Here is a 27,778-nt window from a genome sequence, read left to right as displayed (position 1 = left end):
TAGGTACAGGGATAATCCTGCACTAAGTGCTAATTCTACAAAGGTCACTCAGCAATGAGTGATCCACTCATGTTCCTGCCCTGACCAGCAATCATACCATCGAGGGATGATCACAGCCAGCTGAGGTCTTTTTCCTCCATTTCAAAATGTGGTTTTTTGTGGTCCTTATACACATATATAATTTGAGTGTAAGAAGACGTGAGGTATTGGTTCCACTCTTTGTTATTATTTGTTCTCTGCAGTGCTACAAGAAGCATTAAGAAGAGTGTATACCTAAAGCGGAGCAGGTTCAAGGAGTTGCAAGTGCAGAAATTTCTCCCACTTTCAGAGGTGATGAATCATGAAGAGATGGAGACTCATGAAGAAGGCGCGAGCTAGCACTGAAACACAGCTGTGTTAAGTCGTTGTCACTTCGCTTGCAATAAAGAATTGTTTCTTTATCGACGTCTCCTCTTGTTTTTAGAAGCGCCTACCTTTCGTACTTCTTACTCCTGCCCTGACCATGCCCCCTTTTCATGTATGAGCTAGAAAATGTAGGCACCAATGTTACTTCATAGCTCAAAGGCAGATCTGTGCATAAATCCTAATTAATGCCAATTAACATCAATACTTAATGATTTCCTTGCTTCTTTTTTTTCCTGCTTTCAAATGGGGAAGCTGAGGTGATGGGGATCAGAATGCAGTGGTAAGGTGGGATCAGAAATTGGGGAGGGATCAGAGCAAGGGGGGTCACACATCAGGAGGGTTTCACGGTTAAGCAGGGGATCACATGGGGATGTGCTCAGGTGCATGGTATTAGAATGGGGGCTAATAACCAGGGAGGATAGATCAAAGAGGGTAGGTTAGTGGTCTCCCCTGATCCCTTCCAGTGTATCTTGATCAATATTTAGGCAGGACTATATGGGAAATGCCTGAAAATCTTCCAGGACCCGAATAAGTGCCAGCAGGCATCACATGCCCAGTCATGTCAAAAATCTTGAATGCCGGTACTCAGACAGAGGCCAGCATTGGATATCTGGGTCTAATTCAGCCAGCAGTAAAAACAAAATTCCGACTACCACTGGTCGAATATTGACCAGTATATTTCTAAGTGAGGTTAGTCACAGAATGCACAAAGTCCACCCCTCCTCCCGCTGTTTAGATGTATAACTGGAGGTTTATAATGGAATGCATTCAAAATTCTATGTTCAAATGCAAAGAATTTTAATATTTTACTTATGTGATAAGAGTGAATGATGGCCAAAGAGGTGTGTTTTAAAATGGATCCCTTGTTTCTTCCTGATCAATAAATTTAGTAGAAGCAGGGTTAGAGGCATTCCTTGGTATGGTTATAGACTTTTGTGCATAAGTCTGTTCAAGGTGAAGGCTGTCCTAACTTAAGTGGCAGACTAAGATGCATAAGTCCAGCTGACTACCCTGAATAAGCTATGCACACAACTCTATCTGGTCAACTTCTGCTCTTACCAGGATTTGATTATTGGTGCCAAGCTATTTGCATATAAAAACATACATATATGTTGATATAGGAATGCATATAAATTCCTGCATTTGCAATAGAACGATCTAGATAATGCAAAATAGAAGCATGTTTTCAGTGTGGGGAATTTGGGGCAGCTAAAATTCAATTTATTTAGATATGGCTGAAGTTGGCAGATTAATGTTCTTTTGAAATATGGAAAAATACAAGTGTGAGAAACGGACCTCTTTGTAAAAGTGAGATGTGACTGAATGTATATGAGGGAGAGGAGAAGGTGAGCAAAGTGAATGAAAATAAATTTAATCAGAATATTTCTCTCACTTGGAGAACCCTTTCAAGTAATTCATTGGTACAAAGGTATGATGACATTTTCTGGGAGTTGTTTTCCTCTACTTTCCTGGTCACAGTGTCATTCTTCACTTAAAAACAGAGCTATGGGAACACAGGATCAATAACATGTTTATAATCTGATGTTTTCCTCCATTGAATTTGCTAAAATGGAAAATTATATTAGTCTATCATAAACCAGTTCACAGGAGACCTAGACCAATGTATCATCATAGCTGTCTATATTATTTACATGTGGCCTTCAATTAGAGGGCGGCATGGGCCAAGGACAGAGGCACTAATAGCAGTTTCCCGAAATAGATGTCCGTTCGGATCAAGCAACAAATCTCTGGAGTCAAGAGAGACAACAGAAGAGAACATTATTTTAAGGCGAAGCTCTGTATTCCTTCTGCCTTCATAGAAGGATGACTGTGTCCATGTTAAGGCAAAGTTATAATAACACTACAGCTGGTAAAGGAGATCTTCGATTGAGAAAATGATTTTATGTTCCTTATTTCTAGGATTGAGTGGGTTCTTGCAAATGGTTAATGCGGTAATTAGCCGATGCCAGACAACTTCCCGTGGTGCAGACTATTATATTGACAAGAGATTCTTCAAGGAAGGTGACTTGATCTTGGGAGGGATAATTACAATCAGTTATCCTACAGGAGACAAATCCTTTAGCTTTACAAACACCAATGAATCGGAATACTGCCGTGAGTAAGTATTAACTTTTTATTTTTTAGTATAGACTTCTAAACCACTAATCAAATCATCTAAAACTAAAACAAATTTTCACAATTATACATGACAACACACAAAAATCTACCTAGAGAATACACACTTCACAAAATAGATTCCTAAAAAGACCCAAGTCATCAAATCACTGATATTCACCAGACCTATGTTAACTGTTCTCTTCATTAAAAGTTGTCTTAACCTAAGTCTTCTGAATGATAAGATCTTGGTGATGCTAGAATTACTTAATGGTATAGCATTATAGTGTCCCTAAATAGTCTCTTTCCTTTTATTTTTTTGCTGTAGTACTGGTGTATTATTATTTTTAACAACGTCTCTCATCAACTGTTCAAGGACGTTATTGAAAACGTTCTTATTCGAAAAAGCTTATTCCACCTGGCTCTTCGTCGGCTGTTTCACCCTTGTTATGCATCCCGGTGTCACTTCCCATGCCCCTTTCCCTACCTTTGTGCATCCTGTAACTGTACCATCCATGTATTGTAATTTTATTTCAATTAATGTAAGCCACATTGCGCCTGCACTTGTGGGGAAATGTGGGTTAAAAATGCACCAAAAATGACAAAATAAAAAAATGTTACTGTTGCCTCTCCTCCATATTTATGGGCTTAGACTTTGTAGCTCAAGCATGGATTGTTTGCTATATGGTAAGTTCTTAGTTTCCTTTCCTGTTATTTGCTTCAACTTCATAATTTTCCTTTAACAGACTTATTTTTGTTATATTATTTGAAAATCATGTTACCTTAAGGAGCAGCATTGTAATCTTTTATAAATAAACATATCACTAGTGATAAGTCACCTGGACTATTGCAATGCTCTCTATGTAGGATGTAAAGAACAGACCATTAAAAAACTCCAAACAGCCCAGAACACCGCAGCCCGTCTCATTTTTGGAAAACCCAAATACGAAAGCGCAAAACACCTAAGAGAGAAACTACACTGGCTCCCGCTCAAGGAACGAGTTGAGTTCAAGATCTGCACGACCGTATACAAAATCATTCACGCAGAGGCCCCAATCTACATGCTGAACCTAATAGACTTACCACCCAGAAATGCCAGAAGATCAGCCTGTAAGTTCCTCAACTTGAACTTACCCAGCTGTAAAGGAACCAAATACAAACAGGCATACGCTACTACCTTTGAATACAAAAGCACACAGATATGGAACGCACTACCCAAGACCCTGAAAACCACGGACAACTTAACCAACTTTCGCAAATCTTTGAAGACATTTCTCTTCAACAAAGCCTACAAAAATAATCCTTGATGAATCAAACTACAAATCTTTGAAGACATTTCTCGTCAACATAGCCTACAAAAACAATCCTTGATGAATCATACTACTCCGTACATCACCCAAACGCTCTAAAACACTTCGACACGACCTTAACCATTACCTTCTAATTAATTCCTCTTGTACTTCAAATTTATTACTGACTGTATCTAATACTATGTAATGATCATACCAAATTAACACCCTGTAAGCCACATTGAGCCTGCAAAGAGGTGGGATAATGTGGGGTACAAATGCAATAAATAAATAAATAAATCTAACATTTCCTGTAATGTCTTGTTGTAAACTATTCAACAGAGTAGGGTCTAGCTCCTGCCTCATAAGTTGCCGACTCCCTTGCCTTGACCATTTGTAGGCAATATAAAAAAAATTCAACTTCTGATAGTGACTGTGGTCTCTTAACAGCCTCTTCAATCAGTAGGGGTCAGAAGTATATTTGTTTTAGCTTATAGCCCACTCCCCCACTTGTAAGACACATACAAAGATAAATAAACCCTGCATATTTCTCCAAAAGATATTCCAAAATAACAATCCAAAATAAGTAGATCAGAACCAGTTTATGAAGGCCCAGATCATTCTAACACAAAACAGCATCTGCTGGGAAGTAATTCTGCAAGGTGGGAGCTGCCTCAGTAATAAATCTGCCATGAGTCTGACTGGACTATTCAATTTCTCTTTTTGTGACTTGCCGATTAGTAATTAATAACAGCAGGATATCAACTGGCCAAAAACAGTTAAAGTAAGAAGCAAGATGTCATAAGAACTAGGTGAAAAGTAAATAGCCATTGTTTAGATCGTTATAGGAAAACATTGACCTTGACTTTCCTTGCCCCAAGGTATGGAAGACCTTATACGGTATAACCAGGATATGGGTATAGTCTAAACTAAAGATATTATGGCACAAATCTATTTATTGCATTGCTTTGTCTGTTATTTGGTGTTCATTACTTAATGAAAGCCAGAAAACCTGTATAGAATCATTTCAAGCCATATACCCTTTTAAGTATGCATTTACCTTGCTAAAGTTGCCTGAATGAAAATCTATCTCCATAGCAGCTTCAGGTTTATCAGACTTCCATGAGGCAGAAATTTCACCTACGTTGAAGATGTAGACATTTACAGCTGCTTGAGTGCTGGAGTAAATGTCTGTCCCTAGAATATTTAAGTACACACATAGCATTTTTTAAACCTTCATGTCTACTTGCAAAGTATGACCACATTCTTCAAAAACTCCACTCATATATTCATCTACTTGAAAGGGACAAGCCATCATGTCAATGCACATCCCTTTATTCCTGTCAGGACATTGCAGCATACCATTTATACACATATGTTGTCAAATTGACTTTATAAAATTAATCTCTAAATATCAGTACCCCATGTTTCATACCTGATCTCTGAAGTCTTTGTAAACTATTATGCTCTCTATATTTCCAATCATACTGACTCCCCCCCCCCCCCCCCCCCCGATATTTAGAATTATTTAATGGGTCAGAAAGGATGCTGACCATTTAAATAGCATTTTAACAGGCTATCCATCAATAGTCATCACTTAACCGGCTATCTAAATATCTTCGGTTATCAGGCTTTTAACTTTCATTATCTTCATCATTGTGTTGCATATGCAGGAATCCATGTCCATTCTTATATCAACATAAGTGTCTGATATTCTTATCTTCGTTGGATATCTCCAGTTCTGTGCTCTCATGGTTTTCTTCTTTTCTTTCAGATCGCTCTTTCCAGATTTCTTTTGTTTCATCTGTTGCTTCCCCATCTCCTTTGTTTTACGGGTTCCCCCACAGGTCAGTACTTTCACCACTCCATTTCAATCTATTCTTGAGTCTTCTTGTATGCTTGATTCAAACCACTGGTGTATCCTCTCATTTCTATGTTGATGGCATCTTCTTTATCCTACTCATTCGTACATTCCTGTTTCTACTCCACTTCAAGACTGTCTCTTCCTTATTTCTAACTGGCTATATAGTCATAATTTGGTACTGAGCAAAGAAAAAACTGTTCCTTGTAGGTTTAGCTCAGGCATGTCTATCCCAGTTTCTGCTCTTGATAGTATTGGAATTAGTATGTGTCCTGCTGAATCTTTTTTGCTATTTGGGAATTACCCTTGATTCTCATCTCTCCTTCATGCCTCAAGTTTCTGTAAATCTAGCTTTTTTGTCCTTCATTAATTATAATCCATCTGTAGTTATTTTGATCAATCAACATTTCATTCCTTGGATTTGGCTCTTCTTACAACTCGATTGGACTATTGTAATATCTCATATCTAGGCTGTCCATGTTCCACTCTGAAAAAAACTCAGTCCAGAAAACAGCTATTAACATCTGTCACACATACAAGTCTGATCATGTTTCTCCCCAGTGCAAAAATTTCATTGGCTGCCCATAGAAGAGCACATTATCTTCATGTTACTTACCCTTACCTTCCACATTACCTTGCTTCACTGACACTTCCTTAGTTTCCCACCGGTCTGCTTCACTCAATAAATGACTATAGGTTAGTTCTTCCTAACCCAAAATAAGCCCAGCTAGAATTCATCTATCATCATGCTTTTTTTTTTTTTTGCATTCCCTTTCTTTTGGAACTCTCTTCCCCCTCCCTTCAGACTGAGACATCTTTTAAGAAATTTAAATCTGGTATAAAACTTGGCTCTTTATATAAGCTTTTCTATCTATATCTTAATTTTCTAAGAGTTGGTGTTCACTGTTATTGTCACTCACTTGTTCTTCGTCTCCCCTTTTTTCCCCTCTTACCTCCCTCCCTCTACCATCCCCTGCTTAGGTATGTGCGATTTGATTTGAATGGCTCTCCTCTTTCATTTAATGTTTTAAGTTTTTATTAGATTGTAAACCACCCAGTTCTGTGAGTCAACTTGGGCAGTATAGCAAACCTTATGCACAAAAGTTTATAACCATACCAAAATTTTTTTAACTGCATTTGGCAGCCAAATTTGACCATGTCAAACCCTAGGATCTCTTTGGCCGGTTTAAAGATAACCAGTCATGTCCGAACATCAACATAGCCGGTTTTCTTAAAATGGACAAAAAAAAACCTTGGCTATTCAATGCCGGTCACCAGAAATGGCTTGGCATTGAAAATCTGTGTTCATTGTGAACCATGGGAGACAACCCGGCTATCTCATGAAGTCTGAGTATTGGGGCTTTTGACTTTAAGCTTTTCTGAGATCCTGTCCTGCTTCTAAACCCCAGGTCCTTAAACAGCCTGATGTCATACTGAAGGCAATGGAGCGTTGAGTGGTAAAAAAAGACTGGTTTAAGGTGTGTGCTTGCATATGAGTTATAATAAGGAAATATTCAGGGGTTAACCAGTTCAATATGAATATGTTTTAGCAGATGTTTGGGGGATCTCAGTACCACACATAAGGCCTTGCAGGGTTTAGCTAAGATTCAGTGGCAGAATTGAGGTATATCTTTGGTAGTGCAGAAGGATGGGTTCCTGCAAATCATGATTATATTATGTAACATAGTAGATGACAGTAGATAAAGACCTGTATAGTCCATCCAGTCTTCTCAACAAGATAAACTCATAGCATAAATTATGAAACGATACCACTGTTGTCTAGTTTATGCTAAGATATGTTTGCTTGCTCACAGAAACCACGCCTTCAATCAGTTGCAGCATCTCTTAACCTTTCATTTTGCCATTGAGAAGATCAACCAAAATGCAGAAATCTTACCTAATATTACTCTGGGCTACCATATCATTGATTCCTGCTCTGATGCTTGGTTTTCATTGTGTGGCATTCTGAGAATATTATCAGGAAAAGAAAACCCAGTTCCTGGCTATACATGTTATCCGAAGAGCCACGTTGTGGGTTTCATTGGAAACCTCCCTTCATTGGCATCACAGGCAATTGCCAGACTCATCGGAATCTATAGATACCCCCAGGTATAGAATCAACCAGACACAATTTATAATCTCTAAAATTTTGCTCTGTTACTTTCTCTTTTCCCCTGTCCATCTTTTGTTGGCCTTGACTATTGATGGTGGTTTCTTGGTTTGATTTCTTACTGGGATATAACAACTATTGCAATAATTCACCACTTATTTTTCAAATACTCATGAATCTCTGAATGGTCACTGCCTGGTTACTGCCGGGATAAGGCTGTAGCCCTTACTACCTCTAGGAAATGGCCTAGTACCAATGCTTTTGCTTAGCGTATGGCCTTTATCTTCCCTTGAACTGGAAAACTCATTTTATCCTGGTGGTAAAAGGTGGCCTCAGCACATGACAAAACCATTCTCTGACACCACTTTAAGGCCCTTTTAACTGCCTCTTGGTAAAAGGAGCCCTATACTTCGAAAATGGTACAAAGAGAGAAGGCAATACAGAAGCCATTGACAAGAGACTCTAGTATTATCATAAAGAAGAAAGTGGCCATGTTTCATCTTCAAGCTGTGTCGGGGGTTCAGAGAAAGCAGAATGCCCTCACTTATATTATATTTACAAACTTGGGGTGAAATATAACAATTCTATGGCAAAATCAATGTTCAACACCTAAATGTGGCACTGTGGCTTGTAACTTATAGTATTCTGTAAGTTAAATATGCAAATGTTATTTCTACCCATACCTTGCATCTTTAAATGCCCTCTTTCATTTATTCATTATGCGAGCTGTGTGCATAAAATTATATCATGCTACTTAGCATTCAACTGGCAGTTCTTACACACATAAATCTACTATTCTATAAATTGTGCAGATATAAATTCAGGTATCAAGCTGAAGAATGAGTTATGTATTCTGTGTGACATTTCATTAGATTATCTGATTGATTCCCTGCACAAATAAGTGTTAATATCTGAAAAGATGAAATCCTTTGACCTTTTCCATCCTAGATCACTTTTGGATTGACAGAAACATCACTGAACGAACAAGTTGAGCTCCCATACTTTTATCACAGTTATCCAAATGATTATTCTCATTTCCATGGTCTGACACCACTTCTGAGACTCTTTGGATGGAGTTGGGTTGGGATTCTCAGCTCAACTGATGAGAGTGATATAATGTACTGTGAGGAACTGAAGAGGGAGATTATCAGGAGTGGGGGCTGTGTAGATTTTTTGGAACCAATTCCAAATCTTGTGATTCTCTCTTCCGAAGAAAGAATGAAAACAACTCTTCAGATTTTTGACAAGCTCTACAAATCAAAGGGCAATGTTTTTATTATCCACTCTACCAATATACTCACAATAGAAGTATTCTGTATGATTTCCTCAAATATTATTGATAGCAAACTGTATATCTTCTCTGCGGAGACCTCGTCTCTTAAGAGTACGTCTAAATATACCGAACCTGCAAAATGTACTGCATTGAATGGCTCCCTAAGGCTTACTATCCCAGAAGGAGATATTCCAGGTTTGAAACATTTCCTCCAATGTTGCCACACCTCTACACCTATATTTCGATGTGATTTACCCAATGACAATGAAAACTGCACAGGATCGGGGAACCTGTCTAACATGGATGAAATTGATTTGGATCATTTCCAGTTCTCTTACAGTCTTTATAACATGATCTATGCCCTGGCTCATGCTTTACACAACTTGTACACAGCAAAGTCCCAACTTGGACATAGTCTTAAAATGGAATTTAAGCCATGGCAGGTAAAATCGGCAGATTCACCTTTTCTAGCAAGTGTAATTTTTTTTTCCTTTTAGTGAAATTCATTTTCGCTAACCCCAGATTCTATATATGGCTCCAAAATTGCACAAGCAATAGGCATTAATTTAAATTTTCACATGCATCTTTGGGTGTGACCATGGGATGGCTATGGGTGGACCTTCAATTTGCACACACTGTAAAACAGAATTGGCATGAATCCCGGTGCTAAGTGCTATTCTATAAACAGCAGCAATTCAACTTCGAGCACAAAATTATATCAGTGCCAATTTTTCGTTGCCATATCTAGAATTTTGGCCTAAATATTGTAGATTATTGATGTAAATAATATAATATTCATATAAAGGTGATCTTCTCAAAAATTACATACAGCTTGTCTTATTTGTAGATCTCCTCGCTTCACTAAAGCCACTCCTCTATTATATGAGCTACCAATAACAGATAGGATATCTTTCAAATTATGCATTTTCATTCACCAAATCCTGTTTGGTCAAGCCCCATCATATATGAATAATCTTATTGAATTACCCCCTCGTAATGCTGTTTCATCATCTAGAGAATATCTTGTCTTGCATTTCCATATCTGTAAGAATGCAATATATAAAACAATTCACTCTGCTAATTTCTCCTATCAAGGCACCACAATTAGGAATTCTCTTCTTAAATCAATCGAGCTTACAGATGATTACCTTACTTTTAGAAGTCTTCCAAAAACACATTTCTTCAGTGTGGCCTTTCTGAATACAAAGAACATTTGGGGGTCTTTTACAAATGTACGCTAGCGTTTTAGCATGCGCTAATGATCAGTGTGTGCTAAACACTAGAGACACCTATAGAAATATATAGCTCACACTAAAAACGCTAGTGTTCCTTTGTGAAAAGACCCCTCTATTTGAATTTTACCCACACCCTTTTTTTAATCTCATTTCCCATCTAATCCTGCCTAATTATGCTCTCGCCTATCCACCTTAATTATCTGTTTGTCCTTGAGATAGTCTAAATCCATGGTTACTTACTGCACATGTATTAATTTGCTTCTTGAAGTTATTGTAATTTCTGTTATATTCTGTACATTATTATGAATAAATATTTTGTCCCGTGATAAATTGATCATAATAAATTATTTAATAGATAAAATTAAAATCTAGAGTTTTCAACAGCATTGATGTGAGTGTGTGTTTCTTTGTTCTGGGGGAGGGGTGAGAGTGAATTCAGAGTGATTTCTTCTATGGCTTATACAAGTACTTGAGAAATACGGTAGCAAACATGCAAAGGGGTGGAATTAGTATAAGTCTAAATCTCACATGTTTTAGGACAAAATATCAAGGATTTAAACCTAAGCAAACAAAGAAAAACAATATTCTAACTATGAATTATCTTTCTAGCTCAACCAGTACCTTAAAGAGGTCCACTTTAAAGCCCCAGATGGACATGAGATCTTCTTCGATGAGAAAGGACATGCTCCAACTCATTATGACATCATACAGATTTTTCAGTTCTCAAATTTTACAACCATCCGGAGCCATGTTGGAAGCTTCAACCCCTCAGCTCCCAAGGACAAGCAACTCTTTGTGAACCAAACTGCCATCAGATGGAAAACTCCCTCTAACCAGGCCTGACACTGTCTGTTCTGTTTATAGTAGAGGGATAATGTGAAAACAGGACAGAGGAAGAAAAGAAGTTGGAAAAGTTTGCAATTAAAGGGTTTTTTTTTAAATTATACAATAAATATTCTTGCCCCTTTGTTGAATACATTCCCAGTATAAAATCTGTCTTTAAATTAGCTCTTAGGTAACTGAGGTGGAAATTTACCATGTTGTCATTAGTACATCAGAAGTAATGGAAGCGGATGTAGCAGACAATCCCTCTTATAGAGAGAGGCAACTGCTGATTGAGGAATATGACTCTATTTCTCTGTTTCTTCCTCTCCTCAGGTCCTCCGCTCTGTGTGCTCTGAGAGCTGTGAACCTGGATACAGGAAAGTTATTGATCGTAAGAAGCCGGTCTGCTGCTTTGACTGTGTCCCCTGCTCTGAAGGGGAGTATTCTAATACCACAGGTAGACAAAACTCATCACCGTGGTTTATATATGTATGTATGGAATACCAGTAGTTAATGTGAACCAGATATACACCTATCAGTACTGGAAACATAGATATAGCAAGACGCTGAACACTTCCTGCATCCTACATCATAGTTAATGATCCAAGTTCGTGAACTAAAAGGAGCTTCCTGGCTACGACCACTTAGCTTGTGAATCAATGTAGCGTTCTTTGTACTAACACTTATTGGACTAGATTCAGTGAATGGTGCCCACATTTGAAGCTGGAAAATTGAGCACTGAGCACTATTCTCGAGATGGAGCTCTGAGTTGGGTGCCATTTATACGTGTAGCGCTGGGATCCATGCCCAAATTTGGGTGTGAAGATTTGTAGACATCTATAGTGAATGCCCCTGAGTCACCTATATCACTTCCATGGCCATACCTACTTTTCAGCAGCGGATGCAAATTTTAAGGTCACAAGTACTGGCAGTAACCCAAATGGTGGCAACATTCCTTGTAGAACCCCCAAGAATAGCAAGATTCTGCAATCCTAAAGAGTGACAATATTCCATGCAGAATCTCAGAGTAGCAACATTCCATGTAGAACCCGAAAGAATATCAAGATTCTGGAATCCTAAAGAGTGACAAGATTCCAAGCAGAATCTCAAAGAGTAGCAACATTCCATGCTACCAATCCCAGGGCAAGCAGTGGCTTTCCCAAGTCTGTCTCAATAGTAGACTATGGACGTTTCCTCCAGAAACTTGTCTAAACATTTTTAAAGTGAAAAATCCACAGATCAGATTCACTGTAAAAAAATGTGAAAACCACAAAAGGATACTGTGAATCAAAATATTAGTATCAGGTAACTATAATTTGGATTATTCTTTCCAATGTGTATCACTTTGCATTTTTCTTTATTAATTTTATCTGCCATTTGGATGCCCAGTCTTCCAATTTCCTAAGGTCTTTCTGCAATTTTGCACAGTCAGCATATGTGTTAACAATCTTGAATATTTTTGTGTCATCTGCAAATTTAATCACGTCACTCAGCCTGAATCATTTTCTCCACATGCTATAGGACTCCACATGCAGACTATTAAAAAAAAATCCCACTGAACCTCCTCCATTTCAAGGCTTTATTAAACAAATCTTTAAGAGGACCTGCCAAAACCTCTCTGAGTGCCCTCAATATCCTGGGATGGATACTGTCCGGTCCCATGACTTTGTTGACCTTCAAATTTTCAAGTTGTTCTTAACATTTTTTTTCTATCAACGGTGCTATATCCGCTCCATTATCATATGTACTTTTGCCAGTCAATTGCGGTCCTTCTCCAGGATTTTCTTCCATGAACACAAAGTAGAATTATTTTTGGGCCTATTTCCTTTATCCTCATCATTCTCCACATATCAGTCAACTGCATCTTTCAGTCTCACAATTTCATTTTTAATCTTCCTCCTTTCAATAATACACCTGAAAAATTGTCGCCCCTCCTTACACATCTAACCATTTGTTCCTCTTGCGCTTTTGCCAGATGTATATCTCTCTTGGCTTCTTTCAGTTTCATCCAATATTTCTCTCTGTTTAACTCTTCTTGAGTGTTTAGGTATTTCATGATGTCCCCATGCATACCTCCTACCCACCCCCATCCTCCCACCCTGTCAGACTGTCATAGTAATGCTTGAATGTTTTCACTTATATACACTGTCAGCTAGCACATTTGCTTATTTCCGATCTGAGGAAGAAGGGCAACCTTCGAAAGCTAATCAAGAAATGTATTAAGTTATGTCCAATAAAAAAGGTATCATCTTATTTTCTTTTCCATGTTTTATTTTGTTTGATTTCTATTGATAACTTTAGGATTCCAGAATCTTGCTATTCTTTGGGGTTCTACATGGAATGTTGCTACTCTTTGAGATTCTGCATGGAATCTTTTCACTCTTTAGGATTCCAGAATCTTGCTGTTCTTTGGGGTTCTACATGGAATGTTGCTACTCTGAGATTCTGCATGGAATCTTGTCATTCTTTAGGATACCTCCGACCCACCCCCATCCTCCCACCCTGTCAGACTGTCACAGTAATGCTTGAATGTTTTCACTTATATACACTGTCAGCTAGCACATTTGCTTATTTCCGATCTGAGGAAGAAGGGCAACCTTCGAAAGCTAATCAAGAAATGTATTAAGTTATGTCCAATAAAAAAGGTATCATCTTATTTTCTTTTCCATGTTTTATTTTGTTTGATTTCTATTGATAACCTAGGTATTTCAGGAATGTCAACTTTTAAGCGTAGCCCTCTTTCAAATCTACGTGCTATACTTGCATACGCAGTTCATAGAGTAGAGACTATCAGCAGTTGTATGAATAACTGTAAATTAGCACCAATTAACACCAAAAATACTCTATTATTTTCCATTAATGCCAGTTGTCAGATAATTAATAATTTATATGCACAAATGCCATTATTCTGTACAACTTATGTAAATTTGCGTGGACTATTTTATAGACTTAGGGAATAGGAGGGAAAATGTGGGATACAAATGCAATAAAAATAAATAAATGCAATAAATAAATAAATAAATAAATGGTACATACAGCCTGTCTGTTAGACCCATCTATGTGAACTATTGTTTCCTTCCTCATAAAAACTCTGTTTTGTTGGTAATGAAATGTTTACAAATGAATCCATAAGAAATCTTATGTTCCATAGATGCAGAGATCTGCATGAAGTGTCCAGAAGATCAGTGGCCCAGTGAGAAGAAGGATGAGTGTCTACCAAGAGTCATTGATTTCCTGTCCTATGATGATCCCTTGGGTGCAGCTTTGTCTTCTATTTCTATTCTCTTATTCATTATCACTGTCCTAGTGCTGGGAATCTTTATTAAATATCGGAACACAGCTGTGGTTAAAGCCAATAACAGGAATCTCAGCTACATCCTCCTCATCTCCCTCATGTTGTCTTTTCTCTGCACCTTGGTATTCATCGGTCAGCCTGGGACATTGACCTGTCTTCTCAGGCAATCTGCTTTTGGGATGATATTTACCATTGCTGTTTCTTCTGTGCTGGCAAAAACTGTCACAGTTGTCATTGCCTTCAGAGCCAACAAGCCCAACAGCAAGTTAAGAAAGTGGGTTGGGACAAGAGTGTCCAGCAATCTAGTCCTTCTTTGCGTGTCTGGTGAGATTGTCGTATGCACTCTATGGCTGATCATCTCTCCTCCATTCCCTGAATATGACACACAGTCTGTAACTGGGAAGATGATTCTACAGTGCAATGAGGGGTCCACTGTTGCATTTTATAGTGTGATTGGGTACATGGGTTTTTTGGCTCTTCTAAGTTTCATTGTGGCTTTCCTAGTAAGGAAGGTTCCGGATAGTTTTAATGAGGCTCAGTTTATCACTTTCAGCATGCTGGTGTTCTGCAGTGTTTGGGTGTCCTTCATCCCATCATACCTGAGCACCAAAGGCAAATACATGGTGGCTGTGGAGATATTTGCTATCCTGGCTTCCAGTGCTGGACTTCTGGGCTGTATATTCACCCCCAAGTGCTACATTATTCTACTCAGAACTGACCTGAACACGAGGGAGCATTTAATTGGAAAACAACATCCTAAAAAGGTCAAATGAAACAGAATTTCGTTTGCATGATCTTGTATTCCTGTTCCATGAGGAATGATGAAAACTGCTCAATATTGTTGAAACTGATTAAATTTTGAAATCTAAATGCCTTCATTACAGCATGAAAATATTGAGGCAATTTAATTAATGTGTTTATGTGTTTTGCATTGTTTTATATATTTTTTTTTATTTGTTTTGCTCTTTTGAATGTTATGTTTATGATTTGCTTAGAATTGTATAGATCATGTGGAATGCAATTGCTTTTTGAATTAAATGAAAATTTCAAAGGAAGGTAAATGTTTACTGGCTGCTGTTAAACCTATGACTTCAGTATTCATGAATTTTCATCGTCCTATACAGATAGTACAAGGCTCCAAAACAGTCTAACTAGCCCAATGTTTATTTCTTTTATTTCATAGTTTCTATACCTCACTATCCTAGATACTATACGGTTTACATCATTAACCCCTACCTCCTGGATTGTATATAACGTGACTAGATTTCTGTGCCAAAATGCAGTCAATTTGTATAGCAATGCGCTTAACTTAATTGGTTTAACAATGTAATTAGCATTGATAACAGCACTTAACAATCAATAATGAGCACTACCAACCAACCTACCAACAAAGCATGACTATGATCGAACAGGACAACACGCAATCTTCATCCATTCTGACCCTCCACTTATACCTCATACGATCATTATACAACTTTGTATTTGTTATCCACCGACTGGGCAAACTGTACTATGTAAGCCACATTGAGCCTGCAAATAGGTGGGAAAATGTGGGGTACAAATGCAATAAATAAATAAATAATGAACACTAATTGGCAATAGTTAGAGTTTACGCTCACAAATCGCTAAGCATATTCTGTAACTCACTGCACCACTTATAGATCAGCTCAAACATATCTTAATCTCCACTATCCATACAACAAAGGACTCAAATACAAAACAACATATGCATCCAGCTTCTCCTATTTAAGCACACAACTATGGATCGCACTGCCAAAAACAGTAAAAACAACGTACGACCACCTAAAGTTCCGGAAAAAACTAAAGACGAACCTGTTCCAAAAGGCATACCCCACCGACCCAACATAAGAACCAGAGTACCTGTTACATAACAACACCAAGAATGTAATGGACTCACCCCAACTCTCCCTCTTCCTACCTAATGTTTCCCCAATGTATCTACCATATATGAACCATATACTACCACAATCACACCTTGTACTTGTACACACTTTGTATTTGTTCAGACCGGAACCGGCGAACGCTGCTATGGTACTATGTAAGCCACATTGAGCCTGCAAATAGGTGGGAAAATGTGGGATACAAATGTATCAAATAAATAGAATACACCTAGGTGGAAATATTTACCATGCAGTGTTTTAGGTGTCATTTAAAAAAATCTGGCCCATAATAATTGGCCAGATCACTATCCAACCAAGGCCTAAACCCGTACATTTACGCCGATGATATTACGATATACATTCCATTTAAGAACAACGTATCAGAAATTTCAGATAAACTTAATACTATCTTCCAAATAATGAACTCATGGGCGGATGCATTCCTGCTCAAGCTTAACGCAGAAAAGACACAATGTCTTATCCTATCATCGCAGTTTAACAAGACTAATTACACCAATATAAATTCACCAAGCCACACTCTCCCTGTTGCGGATACCCTGAAACTCCTGGGTGTTACTATTGACTGAAATCGTACCCTAGATTGCCATGCGAAGAATGTTACAAAGAAAATGTTTCTTGCAATATGGAAGCTTAAAAGAGTGAAACCTTTTTTTCCCAAGGGAGGTATTCCGCAAGCTGGTGCAATCACTAGTACTGAGCCATCTGGATTACTGCAATTCCATTTACGCAGGATGCAAAGCAAAAACCATTAAGAAACACCAGACTGCCCAGAACACCGCAGCCAGACTCATATTCGGAAAGGTGAAATATGAGAGCGCCAAATCCCTCAGAGAAAAATTACATTGGCTTCCATTAAAAGATCGAATTGCATTCAAAATCTGCACCTTAACTCATAAAATCATCCATGGAGAGGCCCCATCATACATGTCAGACCTAATTGACTTATTAGCACGAAATACCAAAAGTTCATCACGTACCTTCCTAAACCTTCACTACCCCAATTGCAAAGGACTTAAATACAAATCAATACACGCATCTACCTTCACATACCTCTGTACACAATCATAGAATAAAATACCGAATACTATAAAAACAGCACACGACTTGACAACCTTCCGGAAGTTACTGAAGACATAAGTAATGCCATACTGGGAAAAGACCAAGGGTCCATCGAGCCCAGCATCCTGTCCAAGACAGCGGGCAATCCAGGCCAAGGGCATCTGGCAAGCTTGAAGGGGGCGTGTCAGAGGCGTGGTGAAGGCGGGACTTGGGCATGGTTATCACCTGAACAGAGATGGGCGCCTTTCGCTGATAATGGAAAAAAAGTATGCGTTTGTAGCTAGAATTTAGGCCACTTTTCCTGGACCCTGTTTTTTCACAAATAAGGCCCCAAAAAGTGCTCTAAATGACCAGATTACCCCCAGAGGGAATCGGGGATGACCTCCCCTGACTCCCCCCGGGGTCACTAACCCCCTCCCACCACAAAAAATGATGTTTCACAACTTTTTATTTTCACCCTCAAATGTCATACCCACCTCCCTGGCAGCAGTATGCAGGTCCTTGGAGCAGTTGTTAGGGGGTGCAGTGGACTTCAGGCAGGTGGACCCAGGCCCATCCCCCCCTACCTGTTACAATTGTGCTGCTTAATGCTTAGTCGTCCAACCCCCCCCCCAAACCCACTGTACCCACATGTAGGTGCCCCCCTTCACCCCTTAGGGCTATAATAATGGTGTAGACTTGTGGGCAGTGGGTTTTGAGGGGGATTTGGGGGGCTCAACACACAAGGGAAGGGTGCTATGCACCTGGGAGCTTTTACCTTTTTTTTTTTTGTAAAAGTGCCCCCTAGGGTGGTCGGTTGGTGTCCTGGCATGTGAGGGGGACCAGTGCACTATGAATCCTGGCCCCTCCCACGAACAAATGCCTTGGATTTATTCGTTTTTGAGCTAGGCGCTTTCATTTTCCATTATCGCTGAAAAACAAAAACGCCCAGCTCACAAATTGTCGAATAAAACATGGACATCTATTTTTTTCGAAAATATGGTTTGGTCCGCCCCTTCACGGACCCGTTCTCAGAGATAAACGCCCATGGAGATAGACGTTTTCGTTCGATTATGCCCCTCTGTGTAAGCTCTGCGTAAATGATGTTACAATAATCCATTCTAGAGATAATAAAGGCGTGATAAAGCGTAAGGAGTGTTTCTGACGCAAGGAATGGCCGTACAATATGCAGCTGATGGAGCGCTAAAAACATGGATCTAACCACTGCAGAAATCTGTTCCTGAAAAGTAAGATGAGAGTCAGTAATGACCCCAAATATTTAAAAGAACCCACAGGCTGCTGTGGGATACCAAACAGGATAGGTATAATAGAAGGTGATGGCAAAGGATTTGAAATCCAGCAGGTAGTAGTTTTGTCTATGTTAAGAGCTAATTGATTGCCTTTTAACCATTTTTCTAGTACAAAGAGACAGGACTGAAGAGGCTGTAAATCAGAATGCACACCACCTATATGGTAGACCAAAAAAAAATATCCGCTTATATATAAAAAGTGTAGAATTATGAACACAGTCATGCACTATGGAATGGGCCAGAGATTGATATTTCTGTGTGACTCTGGAATCTATCAGAGATTGACGAGCCTGCATGACTCTGGAATTTATGATCTCTGGAATTTATGGTCTGTTATGATGCCCTTACGGATAAGCAGGCTTGGGAAAGAAACTAGTGTAAACAAAAGAGAGAATGAAGTTTAAACATGTTTCGAAAAGCAGATGGTGAGAACCAGATAATAATCTATGAGAAAGATGATTTGCAGAAAAATTCATGTAAATCATTGTCTGAAACAAACGATATAAACAGCTGAATCAGAACAGTATTTCAGAGAACCAGTCATAGTGAACAGCTTTTTATGTAGTTGTACTGATCTCTCATGAGAAACTGTAATTGTATCTGTACTTGGTAAGTAAATAAAATTGACTTTCTCATATGCACGTAGCCTTGGTTTCTTTTATCCTCCCAAATTGTGGATGGCGGGTACATGCTAATATTTGGGAAAGGGTACAAGGAGCCCAAAAACAAAAGACACATTGAAAGTTTGGATGAGGGCAGCTAAAGAACTCAGAAAAATATTAAAAAGTAAAGGAGATAAAATAGAACTTTGATGAATACCATAAACTAAAGGGAAAAACTGAAGATGTAGAATCTGCAAAGATAAGTGTCTTGAAGAAAAGAAATAAACCAAGCCAAGACTTTTCCCACTAACCCCAAAGAAGCAAGTCTCTGCAGAAGTAAAAAATGATTAATCAAATCAAAAGCTTCTGATAGGTCCAAAGAGACCAGCAGGGTCACTGCACCCCTACCCAACCTACCGTGCAGCTCACTCATTAAAGAAGCCAGGAAGGTCTCAGTACTGTATCCCATGTGGAAGCCAGACTGCCTAGGATGTAGGACATGGGTGGCCTTCACATGTGTAAAACCTGCTAAAAAAATTCATTTCTCTGTGACTTTGGAGAGAAATTAATAGTCAAAACAGGCAGATAATTAACTGATAGAGATGGATCCAATGTAGATTTTTTTCAGAATTTGATGAACTACATTTTTTTCCAGGCTAATGAAAGAGAACCTGTCAATAAACTCTGAGTAACAATTTGCTGTACTCCAGAGATTGAAACTTTAACCAGTAACCAACTAGGTGTTATTGGAACTAGACGTGAAGGGGCAGGGTTCATAGGCATGTTCGTCTGCTATAAAAGCCTGTTGAAAGAAGAAATGTTTCAACTGTTTTGGAAACTGTAGATAATTATTCATTCTATGCAATTGTACTTGAAGCATATTTCATAATTGGGCACCCTCTATGTAAAACATTCTCTGCCTGTAATCATCTAGTCTGATATGTCTAAAAGATGGAACATCTAGTAAACGTTTCTCTGCAGAGCACAATGCTTGGGATGGACAATACACCCTCAACATTGTTGCCAATGACACGGGGACTTCATCATTCATTTCTTTGAAAATAAAGACCATCACTTTAAAATGTATACGTGAGTCAACAGGCAACCAATGAAATCTTTGTAGCAATGAGGGAAAATGTTCAAATCTCAAGGTATTTGACAGAAGTCTAGCTATAGCATTTTGTGCTAGCTGTAAAGGTTTCAGAAAATTGGCTGTAACCCCTAGAAGTAAAGAATTGCAGTAGTCATATAATCAAAAATCAAAAAATACTGAAGAGCAAAAATATAATATGAAACCAATACTGTTTGATTTGCCCTCAACGTTAACCAATGACATTGCCTGTAAATCACTTATTAAAGAAAGGAAACCTCAACTGCCAGGGATGCCTACAAAAATGGCCTTCCCTTAAACTGCTTTTATCATGGTTCATCAATCCCCTGAAACAAGCCACAATAGAAAACAACTCGAACTCAGAGAATAAAACTATCATAGCCAAAATACATTAGAATAATATTCCATAAGGTTAATGTCATCTCGAAATACTGAAAAAATACCAATGCACAGAAGAAAATACTACTTAGCTTATCCGCCTTTCTTCTTCATTTCTTGTCCTACATCCATAAGAAAAAGCTGGGTCCTCCGCAGACTTCACTGTCCAGTGGATCCAGCTTCTGCCTATTTTCTTCATCCATGTGCAGATTTTCTCCTCATCTCATCTCTCATTCTTCCCTCTCCTCCATCCAGCATTTCTTCTCTCTCCCTTCCCTCTCCTCCATCCATGTCCTGCAACCCTCCTCTCACCTGCCCCCCCCCACCATCCACCCATGTCCAGTGATTCCCTTGGCTCCCCTGCCCCCCTCCAGCCATCCATACCCACCCAGCAATTCCCTTGGCTCCCCTGTCCCCCCCTCCAGCGATCCATACCCACCCAGCGATTCCCCTGTCCCCCCCTCCAGCCAACCATACCCACCCAGCGATTTCCTTGGCTCCCCTGCCCCCCCTCCAGCCATCCATACCCACCCAGCGATTCCCTTGGCTCCCCTGCCCCCCCTTCCAGCGATCCATACCCACCCTGCAATTGCCTTGGCTCCCCTGCCCCCCTCCAGCCATCCATACCCACCCAGCGAATCCCATGGCTCCCATGGCTCCCCTGCCCCCCTCCAGCCATCTATACCCACCCAGTGATTCCCTTGGCTCCCCTGCCCCTCTCCAGCCATCCATACCCACCCAGCGATTCCCTTCGCTCCCCTGCCCCCCCTCTCCAGCCAAACATACCCACCCAGCAATTCCCTTGGCTCCCCAGCCCCCCCTCCAGCCAGCCATACCCACCCAGTGAATCCTATGGCTCCCCTGCCCCCCTCCAGGCATCCATCCCCACCCCGCGATTCCATTCGCTCCCCTGCCCGGCATCCATACTTGACCTTGCGATTCGCCTTGCTCCCCTGCCTCCGTCGCAGCTACCACAGACTCAGTGAAAGGCCGTCAGCCTTCCCTTCGTTTCCTGTCAGTGTCCCGCCTTCTTCTGACGTCATTGCGCGAGGGCGGGACACGACAGGAAACGAAGGGCTGACGGCCTTTCACTGAGTCTGCGGCAGCTGCGACAGAGGCAGGGGAGCATCACAAGGTCAAGTATGGATGCCGGGCAAAGGAGCGAAGGGAATCGCGGGGTGGGGATGGATGCCTGGAGGGGGGCAGGGGAGCGAAGGGAATCGCAGGGTGGGGATAGATGCCTGGAGGGGGGGGGGGGCAAAAAAAGGTGCCGGTACGCCGTACCATTGCGTACCGGCACAAAGAAAGCACTGCATATTTTTAACTGTGCAAAGTAACGCATCCTGTCTGAATTACTAACAAAATATATCACTGTTATAAATGAAGATACAAAGTTCTAAAGATGTTCTTCTTATAATCCTACTGACCAGTATAGCTCAGCAGTGAAATGGACAGTCAAAGAATACATTCAGGTATTTCTAAGACCAACCCTTCAAGAATGTGGCATGAGGTTTGCCTGTGGAGAATTAACCAGCATAATCAGGCAATGAAGAACCTTTGTTTTTAATTAACAGATAGTTTACTTGCAAATTTAACTGAGGCCTTGAATGCACTGTATTTCAAGATGTTAATAAATGAATATCTACATTTCTAGAAGTAATGAGTTCACAAAATTCTAGTAATAATTTGCTGAATGGCAATTCGCAGACAGTCACATAGCAAACCTAGTAAAGGACTATTTTGCGACAGTGGCTATTTTGTCCGAGCTGTTTTGTCCATGTTAAAGTGTTGGAGTGCCCATAAATACCAATTAAAATAAAGATTACAAAATTATAATGTCTCTATGAGTCTTCTAGAGTTAAATAAGTTTTATTAACCCATGGTCAGGGCAAGATACATTGGTGTTCATTGCGTCTTCATGATGGCTTTTTTCAGGGCCACTTTTAACTCTTTGCTTCTCAAGCTATAAATTAAAGGGTTTAGGAGTGGGAGAGTGACTATATACATTGCAATAGGCAACTTGTTTGGATCTGCAGAATCCATTGACCCAGGGTTCATATACACTCCTATGATAGTTCCATATGCCAAAAGAATGACTGTAAGGTGAGATGAACAGGTGGAGAAGGCCTTGTTTTTGCCCTTTGAAGAGCGGATTTTCAGGATGGTGGAAATGATAAACATGTAGGATGTCAGGGTTAGGAGGAATGGAATGAAGACTACAAATAAGCCTAGTATATAATTCATAGTTTGCATTATTGAGGTATCTGAGCAAGAAAGCTTCACCATTGCTGCAATTTCACAGAAGAAGTGATTTATTACATTAGAGTCACAAAAGGGAAACTGGGATACAATAATATTGTGTGGCAAAGGTTCTAATAAACCTGCTACCCACGAGGCAGCTGCCAGAACAGCACACGCCCTCTTATTCATTATGATGAGATAACGCAAGGGGTTGCATATTGCAATGTAACGGTCATATGACATGGCAGTGAGAAGAGCAAATTCTGTAGATAAAGATATCGAATAGCAGTACATCTGTAGAATGCATCCCCAAAAAGATATATTATAGTCCTTTGCTAGCAGAATTGTCAGCATTTTGGGCACAATGGAAGTCAAAGAGCAGATATCTAAGGCAGACAGGTTGGCCAGGAAGAAATACATGGGGATGTGGAGGTGTCGATCAGCACATACTATGTAGATAACAAGGAGGTTCCCCAGCATAGCCATCAGGTAGAGGAATGAGAAGAGAATGAAGAGGGGGAGCTGCAGCTCAGGAAACTCTGGGAACCCAAGAATCAGGAATTCTGTCACTCTGGTATGATTTTCCATTTCACTGCTTTAAAGCTTCAAGGAAGAAGAGACAGAATGAAGGGAAATTAGGAAACAATGTGACCAAACATAACACAAAAGACTCCCAAAACACTGATGCAGTAAATCAGATCAACCAAGAACAAACGCAAGAAAAACATGTCTTTTATACTTCTACAGAGATCAGCTTTAGTGTCACCGAGCTGGCTGGGTTGTGAATGAACATGAATACAGGCTTCAGTCTTGTTACTTTGCCATACCATCTAGTTTTAAACCACCAATTATCCAGCAGACTGAGCACTGTCTTCCTGATCTCTCCTCATGGCCATCAATACTTAAAGCGACTAGTTACTCAGCGGGCAAATCTTTAAGGGAGCATCTCTATTCCGGTGCCCCAATTCCATTCAGTGACTATCTATTCTACAAATAGATTCCATTGTATAATACTAGGATAACCCAGTATCAACATGCCTTACATGTTTGTGTCCACAGTAACACCAGCATTAGATTTGGCAGAACTGTGATGGTTTGAATCTGGTAAGGACGTGTGTAAGTACAGGAGTAATTTTATAACTTGGCCCTATAAGTTATGCATTCTAGTGATATACACTGTGATCCAATACTGTACTGGGATCTTGGTGCCAAAAAGTCCTTATAGTTGGGTAATACACAATTGTCATGCCAAATATAGTTGGAAATTTTGGACTTGATTCTACTTATGGTGTTTGAAATATCATCACCAGAATACAATTTCCACGTAGGCGTAATCTATAAACCGCACCTAGATTTAGGCATGGTTTATTAAATACACCTAAGCTGGTTTACAGAATATGCCAGCATTTAACTCATTCATTCATTCATTTACATCAAGGAAAACTTGGTGTAAATATTGGTTTCTAAGTTAGGTACCAAGTCAGTGTATTCTTTAACCCTACGCATAAGTTTTTGGAGCTCCCATGAAGAGCCTACTCCATGCCCATGGCCATGCCCCCTTTTTGGTTGCACATATTAGAATTTACACGTACCACTTTCCAGAATAGGCTTAGCAAGTTGTAAGCATAATTTCAAATTAATGCCAATTAGTGCTGATAATTGGTTAACATCTAATTATCAACACTGATTAGCTAGTTAATAAATTAGGTTATGCGCATATTTATGGAATGTGCTTGGATTTTGACATGGAAAACCTAGCATGATATATATGGGATCTGGGAGTTTTTGTGTAGTTTACCCCATAATAAATAGACTGACCACACTCCAACCTTGCCAATGCCCCCTTGCACTTATACACGATACCACTTACACAAGAGATTTAATAATGCATAGAAATGTGTAATACACTTCTATGCATTAGCTTTACTTTTCTCAGCATTAATGCATATAAATAGTGTGTTAGTCCTAATGTCTTGTTATAAAATATTACAGAATTACCTCCTATATGCATAAGTAGGAGACATGTCAATGTCCCACCTGTGCAATCTTGCATTATTCCAGTTATGCACTCTGTTACAGAATAGCATTTAGGTACCCTACTGGCTCTTTCCAGTGCTAGAATTTTGCAAATTTGCATGCAAAAGACTCTGTAAAGGTGGGCTTTCAGTTACAAAATGGCCCTGTATGTTTTAGATAGCATTGCACCATTATTACTCTGAGTGCCTGGATATTTAGTTCTGTTATGGAGATAAATGCTAGCAGTAAACTTCTGGGTATGTCAGCCTTAAAAATTCCCACGTATTTTCTTACTTATTCAGTCCTATCACCATATGCCAAACAACCTCACCACCATCCAACTCACCCACCCACCCACCCCCCAAAAAAAACTCTCTTTGCAAGAAAATTCAGGCTTACCTCCTGCACCCTCACATAAAGTGTAGTTTTTCAGATAATGACGGGGTAGTGCGGAAATGAGCTCCATCCAGCAGGTTATTTAACCTTCAGCCTTACGTCATACCAAAGAATGATGGAGCAAGTATATTGACCATCAGAGCATTTGCAATCTGTGTCTGAGGAATTATCACACTGAGGAATATCAACACAAGTTCCAATCATTGACTTTCCTGAACAAGGGTTTCTGCAGCTGTGCAAGAATATCCTGATGAGCTGTGAGTCATCACACTCTGAGACAGGTCTATTGGGATCTGGTTCCTGGGCAGATACACTATAAAATATGTTTCAAAATCTTAAAAAACTATAATATATTATTATTCTGTTAAAATAAATAAATAAGTAAAAATAAAGGTAACAAATTGTAACGTCCATCTGAGTCTTGTAGAATTCATAAAGCTTTATAACACATTAATAACCAAATTAATGTGTGGCTAAAACTGAAATGTTTTTTGTAATGTATCACTGGAACACAACAAAATAACAGTGGAAACAAATACAGAACATTCAAATGATTTCAAACTCAAAAGTTATAAACTGACCTGTATATAGATCAGTGGCAACTGAGTTTTGTATCTCAATTGCCATTAAATGAGAGTGATAGGGCACCAATTTACATCTTACATCACACTTTACACAATAAAACATTAGTCTGCCAGGAAAATGAGTAGTATGTCATCTGCATAAATAATAAAACAACTTTATATTAAAGTCCTAAATTAGTGTGGCCAAGCAGTTGAGAAATGTATTGAAAAGAAATGCACACAAGACCAAACCCTACAGCATGCCACACTGAAGAGGAATTGCATCAGATGAGGTAGTAGGTGATCAACAAGATAGGAAGAAAACCAAGACGACGCTGTGCCCACAAGACCTAGGGCCTTCAGAATTCAGAGTAAGAGAGCATGTTAGACAAATGAAATGCTGAGGACAGGTCCAAAGGGAGCTGGAGGGTGATGAGACCTGCATCCAAAGAAGAGTGTAGTTCACCTAGGAGAATTGCTATAGTGGGCTCAGTACTATGATGTGTTCTAAAACTAGTTTGACAAGGATGACGTGCAGAAAGCTGGGTGACACGGTGCAGAAGCTACTGAGACAGACATGGGAAGCAATTGCTTGCCCTAGGATTTGTACTATGGAATGTTGCTACTCTGAGATTGTGCATGGAATCTTGTAACTCTTTAGGATTCCAGAATCTTGTATTCTTTGGGGTTCTACGTGGAATGTTGCCACGATTTGGGTTTCTGCCAGGTACTTGTGACATGTATTGGCCACTGTTGGAAATAGGATACTGGGCTAGATAGACCATTACTCTGACCCAGTATGGCTATTCCTATGTTCATATGTAAAAACTATTCCCTCAGCTATCTTAGAAATGATACACAGATATGATACCAGATGGTAGTACCCAGAAAGAGAGGAATCCATAGTAAGTTTTTTCAAAAGTGGCCTAATCAATGCCTGTTTCTATCAAAAATGACTTTGATGAATCATATGTAAAAGCAAAGAGGTGAGGCCATGTCTGGGAATGCGGAGTCAACTGGAAGGTAAAGGATCCATCTTGCAAGTAGGAAACCACATAGAGGATATAATCTGAGATATTTGAGTTAAAGATGGAAGTGTGAATGATGACCAAAGGAGGGGACTAGCTCCATGGGCAAAAGGGAAGAAGGGAAGGGATAAGAGACATTTGAAACAGACAGAGTACTGCTGCTGAATGCTGAGATGACCATTCTATTCCTAAGGGTATCTTAGCATGATTTTTCTCATGAGCTAAAAACGCTAGCCCACCTTAGCAAAATACCTCTTAGGTGTTCTTGTCTATGTTGCTGCTGTCAATTTGCAAGATGCATAGAAATGAATTTAATAAAGTGACAAATAGTACAAGACACAATGCACAAAAATAACATTTATATTTGGAGAATTCCTACCAGCTGTGAACACCAATGGCCAAACCTTAGGGCAGTACACAGGAAGAAGTTTTGCAAATTTTTTTGTGTCTTGCTGAGGGACAGGAAGCCACAATCAGGTGCAAAAGCTGCAAGGAGAAGGTAGAAGGCACATGCAAAGGAAACTGTTTAGCACTTTCGCTGGCTCCTTCTTGGGCAGTAAATATTTCTCCTTCAATTACCACTGCCGCAGCTTCTGCTCCTGGACTCAGGCACCCTCAGGAATTAATCTGATATGTTTCTGTCAATGCAGCCTTGACTCTGCTTCATGAGCTGATCATGATGTATTTGTGGGATTGGGTGATATTAAGTTGGGGCTGCTGGGACCTTGTTCTTTTTGTGAGAGGTAGGAGATGTGTGTTGGATTC

General features: G+C 39.6%; 2 protein-coding genes across 2 annotated transcripts; one reads left to right on the top strand and one right to left on the bottom strand.

The window, feature by feature from the left end:
• Positions 1 to 2,229: 2,229 nt before the first annotated feature.
• Positions 2,230 to 15,181, top strand: LOC115457059 (vomeronasal type-2 receptor 26-like). The gene is made up of 8 exons (XM_030186483.1): positions 2,230 to 2,275; positions 2,326 to 2,520; positions 5,584 to 5,656; positions 7,485 to 7,779; positions 8,729 to 9,496; positions 10,898 to 11,125; positions 11,447 to 11,570; positions 14,265 to 15,181. The coding sequence occupies exons 1-8, from the start codon at positions 2,230 to 2,232 to the stop codon at positions 15,179 to 15,181; spliced, it is 2,646 nt and encodes an 881-aa protein (XP_030042343.1).
• Positions 15,182 to 22,674: 7,493 nt separating this feature from the next.
• LOC115457058 (olfactory receptor 5V1-like) lies at positions 22,675 to 25,461 on the bottom strand. Its single transcript, XM_030186482.1, has 2 exons — positions 25,426 to 25,461; positions 22,675 to 23,613 (listed from the first exon to the last, which is right to left on the bottom strand). The coding sequence occupies exon 2, from the start codon at positions 23,596 to 23,598 to the stop codon at positions 22,675 to 22,677; it is 924 nt and encodes a 307-aa protein (XP_030042342.1). The 5' UTR covers positions 23,599 to 23,613; positions 25,426 to 25,461.
• Between the last annotated feature and the right edge of the window lie 2,317 nt (positions 25,462 to 27,778).

Source organism: Microcaecilia unicolor, chromosome 14 (assembly GCF_901765095.1).
Source record: "Microcaecilia unicolor chromosome 14, aMicUni1.1, whole genome shotgun sequence".
NCBI classification, from domain to species: Eukaryota; Metazoa; Chordata; class Amphibia; order Gymnophiona; family Siphonopidae; genus Microcaecilia; species Microcaecilia unicolor.
This window is presented reverse-complemented; position numbering and strand designations above follow the sequence as displayed.